The following is a 12,958-nucleotide window of genomic DNA, read 5'->3' as shown; positions in this document are numbered from 1 at the left end:
GGTGCCCCGGGTCTCAGCACAGCGCCCCCGGGATCAGCCGATCCCGAGAGTCCCGGGCACCAGGCAGCGGGAGGGAGTGCGACCCGGGCGGGAGAAGGGAGGGGCGTGGCCACACGCGGAGGGGAGGGCTGGAGGAGGGGCTGTCGCGCGCCGCCAGCGGCTCCGGGGGCTCGGCTTTGCCGCGCTCCGTGCACTCGGGCGAGAGCCGTGGCGGAGAGAGGAGCTCGGGAGCCGTCTAGCGCAGCCACCGCGATGAGAGGCGCTCGCGGCGCCGGGGATCTGCTCTGCGTCCTGTTGGTCCTGCTCCGCGGCCACACAGGTGGGCAAGCGCGGGGGCACGAGAGAGGACTGCGCCGACCCGGGTCCGGGAAGGGGTGCCCACCCGGCTGCGTCCGGAGCGGTGGTCTGGGGCTTCTCCGCCGTGCCTGTGCGTTCTAGCCACCCGCGAAGGTTGGCGGGCGGCCCCGGGACTCTGCTGCTCCGTCTCGCTCACCTGCAGTCGGGGCGGTGGATCCCCGGGAGCCGAGGGTCTTCTGGGGGAACCGGGGCACCGGGCTGCGCGCAGGCTGCGGGAGAGTTTGGGCGATGCTTTTGTGCCGAGCGAGCGCGGGTGGCAGTGGCGGGCGGCCTCGGGCTTCGCACCGAGAGCGTCCCCCTCTCCTTTGAGAGAGGCGCGGCCGCAGCCTCCTTTTGTTAAAAGTTGCGTGTGGGTGACCGGCGCCCGCGAGGACCAGCCCACGGGTCCCCGGACACACGCCGGGCAAAGTTGGAGAGCCTTTTCCTCGGCTCTGCAGCCGCCGCTTCTCCACCTCGGCTGCCCTTTGTGCATGGAGCCGGGGACCCAAGCCGCAGTCGCCCTCGCTGTGCGCGGCGCCACCCGCGGGGACGAATCTCGGGCTCACTTGTGCTCCCCTCCCCATACACACACTTTGCTCGGGGAGCACGCGGCGTGCGGCTCTGGGGCGGGACCCCGCGAGCCTGTAGGTGGCGGCTGTAGGGGGACAACTTGAGCCGGGCGTGTGGCGAGCAGCCGCTAGGCTGCAGACTTTTCCCTTTTGGAAACCCCGTGCTGGAGGCTCGCCCCCCTCTCTGCGGCCGCGCGGCGTTCATTGCTGCCTGCCACGCGCCGGAGAGCTGCGGCAGCCGCCGCGGGCGCCCAGCTCCTGGGAAGCGGGGACGACCGTGCGGGGACGCGGCTGATTCTTGCCACCTCGCGCGCGCAGTGTGCGAGGGCCCGGGTTTCGGAAACCTCCGGTCTCGTTGTGCGAGGCTTGTAATAGCAGGTGGCCGTTTTTCTTTGGGAATCCCGGGATCCACACACACACACACACACACCCCTCCCACGTGATAGCCATACTCAGGGCCACCTGGGGGAAGTGGGATAGGGGGCGGGGAGGGTTGAACTTCCTGCAAATCCCGTTTGTTTCTTCCAGCTGTTGGGACAAACCGGGTTAACTCCCGCACGGGAACTTGGGTCTCAAGGGGGTGGAAGACCTTCAGGCTCCTGGAGCTCCTCAGTCCTGTCCCTTTTTGCCAGGTGTCGCTGGTGCGCTGCCTGTGCGGGCCGCCTGGCTAGTCTCCGAAGCCTTGTCCTCGCCCAGGTCATTTTCAAAACAAAAAACCCTTTCTGGTTACCCTGATGCTGTAGGCTAGACAGAATCTGCGCGAAGGAATAAAGCACCCGACACCAGCATCGCTGGGACCTGCTTCGAGCCCACCGCTGGCTACCTTCTCCAGATCCCACTCTTCCGTTGCTTTTGAAAGCCCCCAGAGGACTTTCTGGTGGGGGAGCCCTCCCATCTGGACCCCTGTGCCAGAAGAGGGGCCACCAGGGGTCACAAATGAGTGTCCAGATTCCGTGTGGCTTAAAACGACCACAGTGATCTTTGTGTTTTCCACCTTGTTCTGCTTTAGACCAAGGTGGAACACCACAGCCGGCATAGTTCCCTTTCAAAAACAGAAACGACTCAATGGTTTGTGTTTTCCTCCACATTAGCGGGCTCTGGCCAATAACTTTTTTGACAAAGGGAATTTGAAGGTCTGTTTCCTGGCAGGCAATGTGTTGTAATTGCCTTGCTCTGCCCCTCCAGTTTCAGACCCCCTTTTCAGCCATACTGCCTCCTTGGTTATGTGCCCTTGGGAGGTCTTTTAAATTCGGAGTGGGGGGTGGGGGTGGGGGGGCTTCAGTTACCTGAAGAAGACATTTGTATCATAAAGGATCAGGGGAGTTCAGAATTGCTGAAAGCTGCTTTGATGTCTAAGGGGCCTCTTGGGATTTGTGTGTGTGTGTGTGTGTTACTGTTTTGCCACTGGCTTAGCAGGAAGCAGCGTTGTGTTTTTGCTTATGTTGTGCTGTCCCTTTGAAGGGCTAGCAAGTGCCTGCTCTGTGGTGACCCCTCCTCCCTCCCGGGCACTGACAGCATTTACAGCTCAACAGGATGGTCCTAGAACAGTGAATCATACTTTCCTCCTGCTCCTGCAGGTGCCAGGCAGGCCCTGGTCATTCATGCACCTGGCATTCCAGCACATGATCCTGCTGGAAATAATCTGATAATTCTGTGTAGAGATCCTCAATCATTCCTACTTCTTCCTGTTCTGGTTTTTTCCCCCCACCCAGCCACACATTCTTTTTTTCCTATGACGTTATAAATCATGCATGCCGTGCGTTTGCAACACGCTTCCTAACGTGCCTTAAATATCATATCATGGATATGTTCCATGCACACGCAGGGCTTCATAATCAGCAAATGTCTGCCAAGCCCCATGCTGAGGGCTTTCCCTGCTCTTTCTGCACTCAGGGGCCCAGGAGGGTGGGCCACTCCAGCCTCTACTCTTCCACTATCTTCCAACTGGAGAATAAGTCACTTGCCCAAAATAACCAGTGAAGGAGCCTGAGCTCAGCTCCATATGTCCAACTGTGCATCCATTTATACAGCTCACCAGAATTTGTTGTAAAGTAAGACACATGAAAAATATTTAATGAGTGGTTACTATCAGCCCAGCCCTGTTGGAGGTTCTAGGAGTCCAGGACTGCTAATTTGGGTGAGAAGGCTTCAGGCTACCTGTCTTGAGACTCTTGGGTTAGTCTTTTCAATTTGAGTGCGTTAATTTGCGCTGAGGATTCACTGCTGCATAGCTTGGGCGGGAGCATTTGAGCCTATCATATGAGGGCTTTGGGGGGGGGGTTTGGGGGAAGAGAAAGGAAGATAAGTTATCTCTAAAATGAAGTTGAAGACCATTCCTGGCCCCCTCAAATAAAAATGATTATAACATTACATATTTGCCCCTGATACCTGGCTGATCTCAGTGTCTGTTTACCGTGGCCAAGCATGGTGAAATACAGCTACCGTTTACTGCACTCCCAGAAGAAATTCTCATCAGAGATGTGTCAAGTGTTTTGTGGGCTTTCCCTTGCTGCACACTGAAGTTGCAGATGTTGTTTTGGTGATAGGTTTTGTCCCTGTTGTTGACAGTCCTTAGAAGTTACTCTTAGGATTTTTGACTCATTTCCTCCAGGATCCTCTAGTTGATTAAAAAGAAGGGCTCGAGGAAATGAGCCAAACCAGCCGTGGTGTCCAGAGCATTCCTTAGCTAGATCTAGGTGTAGGGCCACCCCTCAGAAATGGTGGGCCAGAGGCCACAGCCTCATTTCTCCAGAACGCATTAGGTTCAGGGGTTGGCAGCCTGGGCTGTGGAAGTGCTGTAGTCATGTGTGGGAACTTTTCCAAAAGGGGGATTGAAAGACATTTGTACGGCTCCAAATATGCAAAATTTCATATGCAGCTTCAGCAGCACTCGTTGATACTCTCACAGGGCGAGCGGAGCTTGGAAGGGAGTAGTCAGTGGGAGGGAGACTCGAATCAGGACCCATCCAGCAAGGATCTTGCTGAAAGTAGGAGAGACCCAAGAGCAAGGCTGGCTCCTTAGCTCGGATTGCTGATGTCTTGGGGCATGGTTGTGTGATTCATCTTCTGTTTTCAGTCTCCGATAAATGAAGAGCAGTTTTAAGCCAGTAGCCAGCTCGTGGGCATGCTTGTTTGACTGCATGCTTCTAGACAACATGGGAGATGGTTCCAACGAAACGGTCCAACCTGATCGCTTTCCCCAGCCATCTGATGCTTCAGCTTCCGTTTTAGCGACGGCACACCTTGACTACTAGGTTTCCAGCAGGTCTACAGAATGTAGTGTTTAAGTCCAGGTATTATTTAGGGCAGATGGCAGCAGAGTTAAGAGCTTGGCTTCTGGAATTGACATCCATGAGTTTTTAATCCCGTTCTGCCACTTAACCGCTGTGAGATCAGAGACCAGATGTCTAACCCTCCTGATGTTTGCTTTCCACATCTGTATAGGGGGAAAGCGGTAACGGGGTCACGGTGCAAACGCTGGGGATTGATTGCTGGAGGTTCGGTAGGGGATATGCTTACACTGGAGCCCCTCAGAGGACATGGGTGGTCTCCACTGTGTGTGGATTTTATAACCCCCTTTCAAGGTGAGTCTCTTAAGAAAAAAAAATGCAACTGGTGTGAAACCAGATTACAGGGGTGGTTTTACCTTTTTTTTTTTTTTTTAAAAAAATATTAAGATAAAGTTTATGCATTGAGTGACTAGGTTTTTAAAAAAATCTGCTGCCAGTAGTGATGCATGCTGCTTTTCCCTTGGCTCTGTAGTTGACCTCGTGCCCTTTGACTTTCCACCAAAGGGCATACAGAGTTTGGGATGAAAGTTTGGGGAGTGAGAATCCAGGTTCGGAACCCCCTCTCTGGCAGCAGGAGCCCCTTACTCTACCTGAAGTGGCTGTGCGAACTCTGAGGAGCTTTCCGGAGGGGCTCTCCTGGCCTAGCTCCCAGGAGCACAGGGACCTTGTGAACTTGCCCTTGGATGGGTTCCGACTCACAGCAGGCTGGAAACCACTGTTTTAACGGCTCTGCTGCTCACCCCGACCACGCTCTGAACACAGGCAAGGCCGGTGGGTGAGTTTATCAACCCCCTGCTGGGTCCCCTCCCAGGGACAGTAGATAGGAGCAGATAGGAGGGAGGAGCTCAGAGGCATTTGGGGTGTAGATGCAGGGGGCGTGGGCAGCACGGTCCAAGCCTTTGGGTGGGTGTTAGCAGGGACTAGGGAAACAGTGCACATCCCCACAGGAGGTCTTACTTTCAGATAAGACTCCATGCGCCCGGCAGTAGGGGAGCAGAATGTTTGTCCTTGGGGTAGTTGGAAGAATTAAGAGAACTGTGGAGGAGCAGGATGTTCAGATCTTACTTGAGGATCGTCCAGTTTTAGTCTGGTCAGATGGCTGAGGTAAGGAAATGGAGGGTAAGAAAGTAGAAATGTGGGTCCTAGATTAGATTAGCCTCAAGGAACAGGGGAGAGAGGGAGTCTATTTAGTGTTGAGCTTGGTCCAGATTGTGAAGAAGGCCTTGAAGGCCAGGCCAAGGTGGGCTTGACTGGAACAAGGTCACCAGTCCAGGGCCACCTGCTTTGCCTTCTGTCCAATTGAGCACAGCATGGAAAACAGTGCCACATCCTGCCCCAAAACTCAGGTCATCTTTACTATAGCTGGTCAAGATGAAGGCAGTCTTTTTTTTTTTTTAAACCTCTTTGAGACAGGGTTTCTCTGTATAACCTTGGCTGTCCTGGACTTGCTTTGTAGACCAGGCTGGCCTTGAACTCATAGCAATCTGCCTGCCTCTGCCTTCCTGAGTTGTTGTTGTTGTTGTTCTTCTTCTTCCTTTAATTAATTCTTTATTTTTAACTAAACTGTATATCCTAAAATTGACCCCTTTACCGTTTTGGGATGCACAGTTCAGGGTATTAAGTACATTCACATTGTTATAAGCCAGTCTCATCATTCACCCTGCAAAACTGAAACCCTGTAACCCATTAGCGAACTCCTCCTCACCCATCCCCTGGCTAGTACTGTCTCTGGACTCTATGTGTCCGGTATAAGTAGACCGCACAGTGTTTGTCTTCTTCTGGTTGGCTTATTTTAGTTACCATAACGTCCCTCAGGGGTCTTCCGTGTTGTGTAAGGGCCAGAGTTTCGTGTTTGTTTGTATTTTTGAGACAGGTCTTGCCATGTTGACCAACCTGGCTTCTTAACTCCTAAGCACCCTAACTCTGTCTCTAGTGCCAGGAGCACATTCGTGTGCCAACCTACCTAACCAGGATGTCCTCCTTTCAAGGCTGAATAGTAGTCATTCTCTCCTATGACTGTATTCTGTGTGGTTTCTCCATTCACAGCTGATGGGCACTTGCACTGCTTCTACCTTCTGGAAATTGTGAATGACCTTTCAGGGGGACGCCTTGGAGGCTTTGTCAAAGGGTGTCTCACCGTGGTATGAGAGCCATATTAGTAGAGCAAGTTACTAGGGAACAGTACAGAGTGACAATTCATTTTAGTTCTTCAGTGGTATTGGACAAAGGGTAGGAAGCCCCGGGGGTTAGGTATATTTTGGAAATAAGAGAGAATGCCCAAGAGATCCGAGGGGGATAAAGATGGCATCCAGTTCTACCTGCCAGGCACCAAGACATGGGAAGGAGGGGTTAGGTTCAGATGACGTAGGTGCTTGGGTATAATGGAGGATGTGGGGTTCATAGGACAGGCTGAGAGAGTGCTCTTTGTGGGAAAGAGCGTGGTGCTGGGCTCTGCTGGGCTTTGTTTGTTCTTCACCTCTGGGTTACATTTACCTCAAACTCAATTTCACAGACACAAGGCTCAATATCAATGATTTTTTTTTGGGGGGGGGTCAGGTCCATGTAAGAAATAAAATGAAACCCCAAAGTCTCAAACTCTGGCTCAGCACTATTATGAAAGGATTTGGGGGATTATGAAGAACTCTGTGTTGAGTGTGCACCAGTCATATGATGAAAAGAAAGATGTCATGAAAGGAACTGTCCAGTGGATATGTGAATAAAATGTGTGTTTGGGGTGTCAGCACGGACACGGAGCTGATGAGCATTTTGGGAAACAAGGTCTTTGAAGGCAACTTAAAGAAATTGGATTTATTAAACCTAGAGATGATAAGGTGAGGGAGGTTTTCTGACTGTCAGTCTTCAGGTATTTGCAATCTGTGACAAGAATGGTACAAGCTGCCAGTGGCATACAGGACTCCAGAAGGAAACTGGGATTTTTTTTCATTCTTTTAACAGTGGGCTGAAAAAGACTTCCACAGCTGGTTAATGGATCTCTGCAAGAGATAGGAGAAAAGCCACATGTTATTTTGATATGGTCCCATCTCACCTAACTCAGTTGGCTTGATGTCCCTTTTATGGTCTGCAATCTTTGTTATGTAATTTGGCAATGGGAAGATAACTGACCAGGGTTATTTCCTCACTCTGTTGGCTGTGGGGTATTTCTTGTATGTACTGGGTAGAACCTACAGGTTTTTGGCTCTATGGAAAACAGCCCAGTGAGGAAGCCACAGCTAAAAATAGGTTTATTGATCTGTTGGGGTAGGTCATCTAACCACAGAGCTCGTTGTGCAGTGCAGGGAATGGGGTGTCAAGATAAGAGAACGAAGGAAGTCTGAGGTCTAGAGAGATCCATCCTCAACCAAAGGGTGGTATGCTGTGGGGTTTCATGCGTGATGGGATCACCCTGCCCTGTGTCTGGGCAGACAGCTCAGCGACGCCACCCTCCCTTTCCCCCTTGTTGCTCAGGATGGGTTGCTCCTTCTGTGGCTTACCCACCGCTCTTCTGCCCATCTGTTCCTTCCCTTTGGTCATTTCACAGTCATGGGTCAAAGGCACACGGTAGATCCACCAGGGACCCGGGGTAGAAACTGCAATGCAGCTCACCACCTTCTTCGGGGCAATAACATCCTAAGAACAAACGATGGTGTGGTGCGTGGGATTCCTGACTCCACGGAGCTGAAAACTGTAGGGAGATCGGTGCTGGGCAGACTCACGAGGGGAATGTCACCTGTCATGAAATTGAGTTGACAGTCTGGTCGCGTGCCTTTCAGTTGGGTTGGAGGACAGGGCGCCACTGCCCTGAGTAGTCTGGTAGGTTCACGGGCATTTCGGGGATCTGAAATCTTGAAGAGTGGGTTGCGATTCAATCAAAGTCTGAACAGAAAAAGTAGCGTTGAGCGAGCCAAAAGGCTCCGGTAGAAAGAGGCTCTGGAGAATGGAGCACAAGGTGATATTGGGCTAATCTTTAGGGCACCTGGATTTTTCAGAATTCTTCAGAAATTGAAGCATTTTTCACAAAGCCATATGTGATGAGATTTTTGTAAATGAAATCTGGTCAAGTAATTGCCTATTCAGAGAAATAACTTTAAAAAATGGAAAAGTATGCATCTCACTTTTGCATGTGATTACGTCTGTGTATGTATCATGCAAATCGAGTTTGGGAATAAATTGGGTTGTTTTTAAGTCCAAGGCTAATTACTACTCCTCCTTCCTCCCTGACACCCCCTGCCAGCCACTCCCAGCCCTGATTACAAATATCTGAACATCTGACAGCGCCAAGAGATAGCTTCCAATTCTTCACTTGTTGACAAATTAAAAAGCTTTAGTGAAACGAGAAATAGGGTATGCAACAGGTTCCAAAAGCCTTTTTTTTTTTTTTATGTGAATTCTTTGATCTAGCAAAACCAGGAATGAGCAAGACCTTGATAAGGTTTCTACTGGGGCTGGCAAGACCCTGGTCCCAGAGTCCCCGCCTCTCCCTGACTCACAGGCTCTCTTGCCTGATTCCATGGTCACTCCTGCATTAGAAGGCTCTTAGGGCCCCCTCTCAAAACAATATTGGAAAGAGTGTTAGGTCTTAGGCAGTCCACATATCCAGGGATGAACTTCTCTCTGGATATATGGACTGTGTTTTGTGTGGAGCCCGAAAGTAGAGTTTCCTTTGGACCTGACAAAGAACAGGTGGCTGTTTATGGTGGGCAGAATACTGTCACCTAAGGGAAGGTGTAGGTCCTTGACACTTGCCCGAGAATAAAACCTCATGCTGACCTCGTGGGGACAAGATGAGTAGAAAAATGAAAAAGAGGAGGTCCTTGTGTCTCCTTTGCCTATGTCTTTAAATTTTGGGGCAGAATATCCAGCTCGGGTGACTTGGAGTGTTTCACAGGATTAAGAAGGACTCCAAAATGAAACTACCTGTAATTTGAATATGAGTCTACTCTTAAACAGAGTGCTCTGTGTGTGAAAACAAAGAAGAGGTGGCCACAATGGACTTTGGCAGTGACTGTGTCTCTGTTGGGAGGAAGCACTCACAGAATGGAGTCTGGGGGCGGGGGTGGGGATGAATGGGGATATTAGAAGTGTTCAGGGTAGTGTCATTGACCGTCATTCTACAAGGCCAGTGTGTGCTTAAAAAGGGGACTAGAAACATTTTTTAAAAAGCTGAGACTCTTTGAGAAACTAGACAGGTATTTTTAGGTAATTACCAGGTCATAGAATATTAAATCCATTTCCACTTCCATCCTAATTGTCACAGTATAGGTATCCTTCATTGTTGATGTATCCTGGGAAGACTTTTAAGAAGTGGGTAATATTTGATTGACGGGTAAATGCCATGTGGACTAGTTTGTTTGTTTTTGAATCCACAAGGTCTCACCGTGTAGCTCAGGCTAGACTGGTACTCACTATGCAGCCCAGGTGGACCTCAAACTCTTGATATTTCTGCCTCATCCTCCCAAGTGCTGTGTGGCATGTGACACCCAGCTAGCTTTGGTTGTCTTAATATGAAGGCGTTAGAATAGCTAGGAGCAAATTTGTCCTTGAATGTATTTATTTTCATACAATATGTACATTTAAAGCAAGGAGATAGTAGGTGTATTTTCAGCCGAGGCAGAACTAGAAAGCATCACTTTTATAGGAGAGGACCCCCCCGCCCCACCCCAGTTTTAAAATAAGCTAGCATATGTAGAAGGTTGGGTTTTTTTTTTTTTTTCCTTCAGATCTGAATGTGTTGCCTAATTTACATTTCAGCATTTTCAAGGGACATTATTTAAAATTATCATCCAGTTCAGAACCGCTGTTTCTGTAAAGGGGCTGCGAGAGTGGGGTACCACCGGGCGAGGGGCATCTCCTGACACAGAGACAGGTGGGGCGGCAGCGGTGTCAGCTGCTGACCCTCACAGCATCATTCTGTTGTCTTGCTCTTAAGCTGAGCCTGTGTTAAAGAGCTATTAGAGAGTTGGGTGGGGCTTACGTTCCAGTGAGTTCTGTCCTCTCAAGAGCCCAGAGAAGCAGGGAGGGAAAAAGTAGAGAAGGAAATTCGCAGGCCTGTCTTACAAAAATCTATTGGATTTAGACTTCTGGTCAGTGAAGGGACAAACAGAGAAAGGCCGGAAAAGGCAGCCAGGAGGCTAAGGAAAGAGGATGGGTTTCAAGGATGGAGAGGAGAGGGCAGGATAGGGAGGGATCAGGTCAGTGGGAATTTTTGGGTGTTTGGGGGCCACTGCCTTCCCAGGAAGGGCTGGCCACTGGCTTTTGTCTCATTTGACAGGGACCAAATTAGAACTGAAACACTGGGGCATCCCTCAAATTCAGGATTTTGGGGCATCTTTAGTTGTGCCAGGTGTTATAAGTGAAGATTTGGAATCCTTTGTTTTAGAACATACCAGAATGTTTCGGGGGTCTGAACCACATGCACTTTCGATCTCTAGGAGGGAGTACCTGTTCTATACCACAGTTAAAGATTCCTTTCATCTTTTTTATTAAGAACTTGGGCAGAGCCCTGTTAAAGCCAGTTAAGACTGTACTTGGGAAAATTCCACTCCTGTGTCTGTGTCTGCCCTAGATGAAGTCCCAGCAGGGAGATGACAGACACAGGAGAGGACAGAGTGTGGTTTATTTATTTATTGCATATTGGCCTTTAGAGTGGCCTTTCAGACATCCAGAACGTGTCTGAGCTCTTTGGTCTTAAAATGGGACTTACTGAACTGAGAATTGGGACTGGACATTCTCTGTCTGCCCTGGGCTGATGGACATCTGGTTCTTGTGGAGGGATCTAGGGACAGATGGAAGTGGGAAGGACACTCCAAAGTTTGGTTGACAGACTTTGGTAAAGGTTTTGGGGAAGACGCCTGAGGTCCTTGACATGTGGTGTCAAACAGTGTTGATGAAACAAATCACTGGTTTTGGGTGTGCACACGTGGGATTTTACTGGTTCACAAAATCAGTTGCTTGAAATATTTGTTCAGCATTTTTCATCCAGTGAAATAGTCATTGGTTAGGACTTACTGTTTGGGGTGAGAATTTCAGGGCTCTTTGTTTAAATAGGCCTTTGTTCTTGCTAAACACCATGACCAAAGAAACTGGGGGGTGGAGGGTTAACAGCCTATCCTCCAAGGAAGTCAAGGCAGGAACTTGAAGCCAAGACCTGGAGGTGTGATGTTACCGGCTTGCTCCCAGCTGGCTTGCTCAGCCTGGCCTGCCCTAGGGATGGCACCCCTCACAGTGCGCCGGGCTCTCCTACATCAGTTACCAATTAAGAAATGCCTGACAGACACACCCACCTGAAAATCAGATCAAGACAATTCCTCAGTCTAGATTTCCTCTCCCTGGGTGACCCTAGGTTGTGTCAAGTTGTCAGTATAACCATGTTTAAATTTATTGTCACTTGACTGGGAAAGAGTAAACATGTTTTTAAAAGCATCAGGGAGCCTCTGGTTTCAGTTGTTCCCTGGCTTGTTTGAAAACCTTTTGTCAACCATTTTTGTTTCAACAGGGAGGAATATTAGCTTTATGGTCGCTGGTTTTAAGACGTTTTATGTAACCCAGGCCGGCTTCAAACTCTATCTATCTATCTATCTATCTATCTATCTATCTATCTATCTATCTATCATCTCAGAATATTCAAACTGCTGATTTTCCTGCCCCCACCTTTCAAAATGCTGGGATAGCATTTTGAGTCACCATACCTGGCTAACATGTTTTTATCAAAGTGGCCATGAGGCCAGTCTTTTCAGCCTTGCCCATTGCCAGTTCACCATGTCATTCCTATGAAGCTTGATTTCCATCTATAAATATTTTCAGTAGTTATCCCTAAAATACTGATTTCCTTTTCCAAGCACCGATGATGTCATCTCTGATCACTGCACTGGTCCCCAAGCCTTCAACGCCTGGGGTACGGATGCTTCGTTAAAAACAAACAAACAAACATCCAATGTTGCAGAGATATTTTCGTTTTCATTTAGTAATTTACAGTTTGAGGTCTCATATGGAAATAGGTCTTTATTCCAGTTTTGGTTGTTTTTTTTTTTTTTTTTTGTATAATATTAGTGTTTAGTTCTGTATCATTTCTCTGCCTTGCTTTTGAGTATTCCGTACTTACCATCCCCCTGTTAAAAATGTAAACAAGTTTGTAAATGTTTGACTGAAGCTAAGAGGGAACCTTGGTTCAGAGGTTCTCCTCGCCGCCATTGCTTCTTGGTGGGTTTCAGCCTTGCCCTCCCGAGGAAGAGACTGTGTGCTTGCTCTATCACATCGGTGTGAATTATGCTGATTGCATTCTTGCAACAATTAGCATGTTTCAGTCCCAGCATTTCCTGTAAATTGTTGATTGAGTGGTTTGATCATGATCAGATTTTGTATCTAAAGCCAATGCTGGATAGACAATTGTGTTCTCTCTAGTTGATCTTTGAGTATTTATGTTGACAGTAATGTTCTAATAGGTGCCTTTAGACAGATACCTTTAGTAGCACTCTTGTCTGCTTTTTCAGAGAGCTGTTTTCTATTGGTTTCCTACCGTGAGTGACATTTAAATTAGCCACTAGTCTGCTCTCTGTTCCTTTTGTGCCAGGAGCTGGGGATTTGAAGAAGTACCCATTTTGCCCTCAGCTAATAATCTGTGCAGAACTAGCTCTGGCCCCTTTTCCAGTCAACTTTGTCAGTGACAAGGACTCACCTACTCTTCCTCCATCACATACTTTTGGTTCGGCAGGTCAGTGTGCATCTGGTGCTGGGGACCGGGGAGCAGTTCTGTCGTGCTCTTCTTTC

The 12,958-nt window shown here is 49.1% G+C and overlaps 1 protein-coding gene across 2 annotated transcripts in view; it reads left to right on the top strand.

Moving 5' to 3' along the window:
* Nucleotides 1-210: 210 nt before the first annotated feature.
* The window catches only part of Kit (KIT proto-oncogene, receptor tyrosine kinase), a 78,798-nt gene continuing 66,050 nt past the window's right edge, over nt 211-12,958 (top strand). For both annotated transcript variants that reach the window (XM_055629419.1, XM_055629418.1), the window contains exon 1: nt 211-319. In XM_055629419.1, coding sequence (XP_055485394.1) covers nt 253-319 — 67 coding nt within the window. In that variant the 5' untranslated portion in view covers nt 211-252. The remainder of the gene's footprint in view (nt 320-12,958) is intronic.

Source organism: Psammomys obesus, unplaced genomic scaffold (genome assembly GCF_907164565.1).
Source record: "Psammomys obesus unplaced genomic scaffold, mPsaObe1.curated_primary_1811, whole genome shotgun sequence".
Taxonomy (NCBI): Eukaryota; Metazoa; Chordata; class Mammalia; order Rodentia; family Muridae; genus Psammomys; species Psammomys obesus.
The sequence above is the reverse complement of the archived record's forward strand: the minus strand, read 5'-3'. Positions and strand labels throughout refer to the sequence as shown.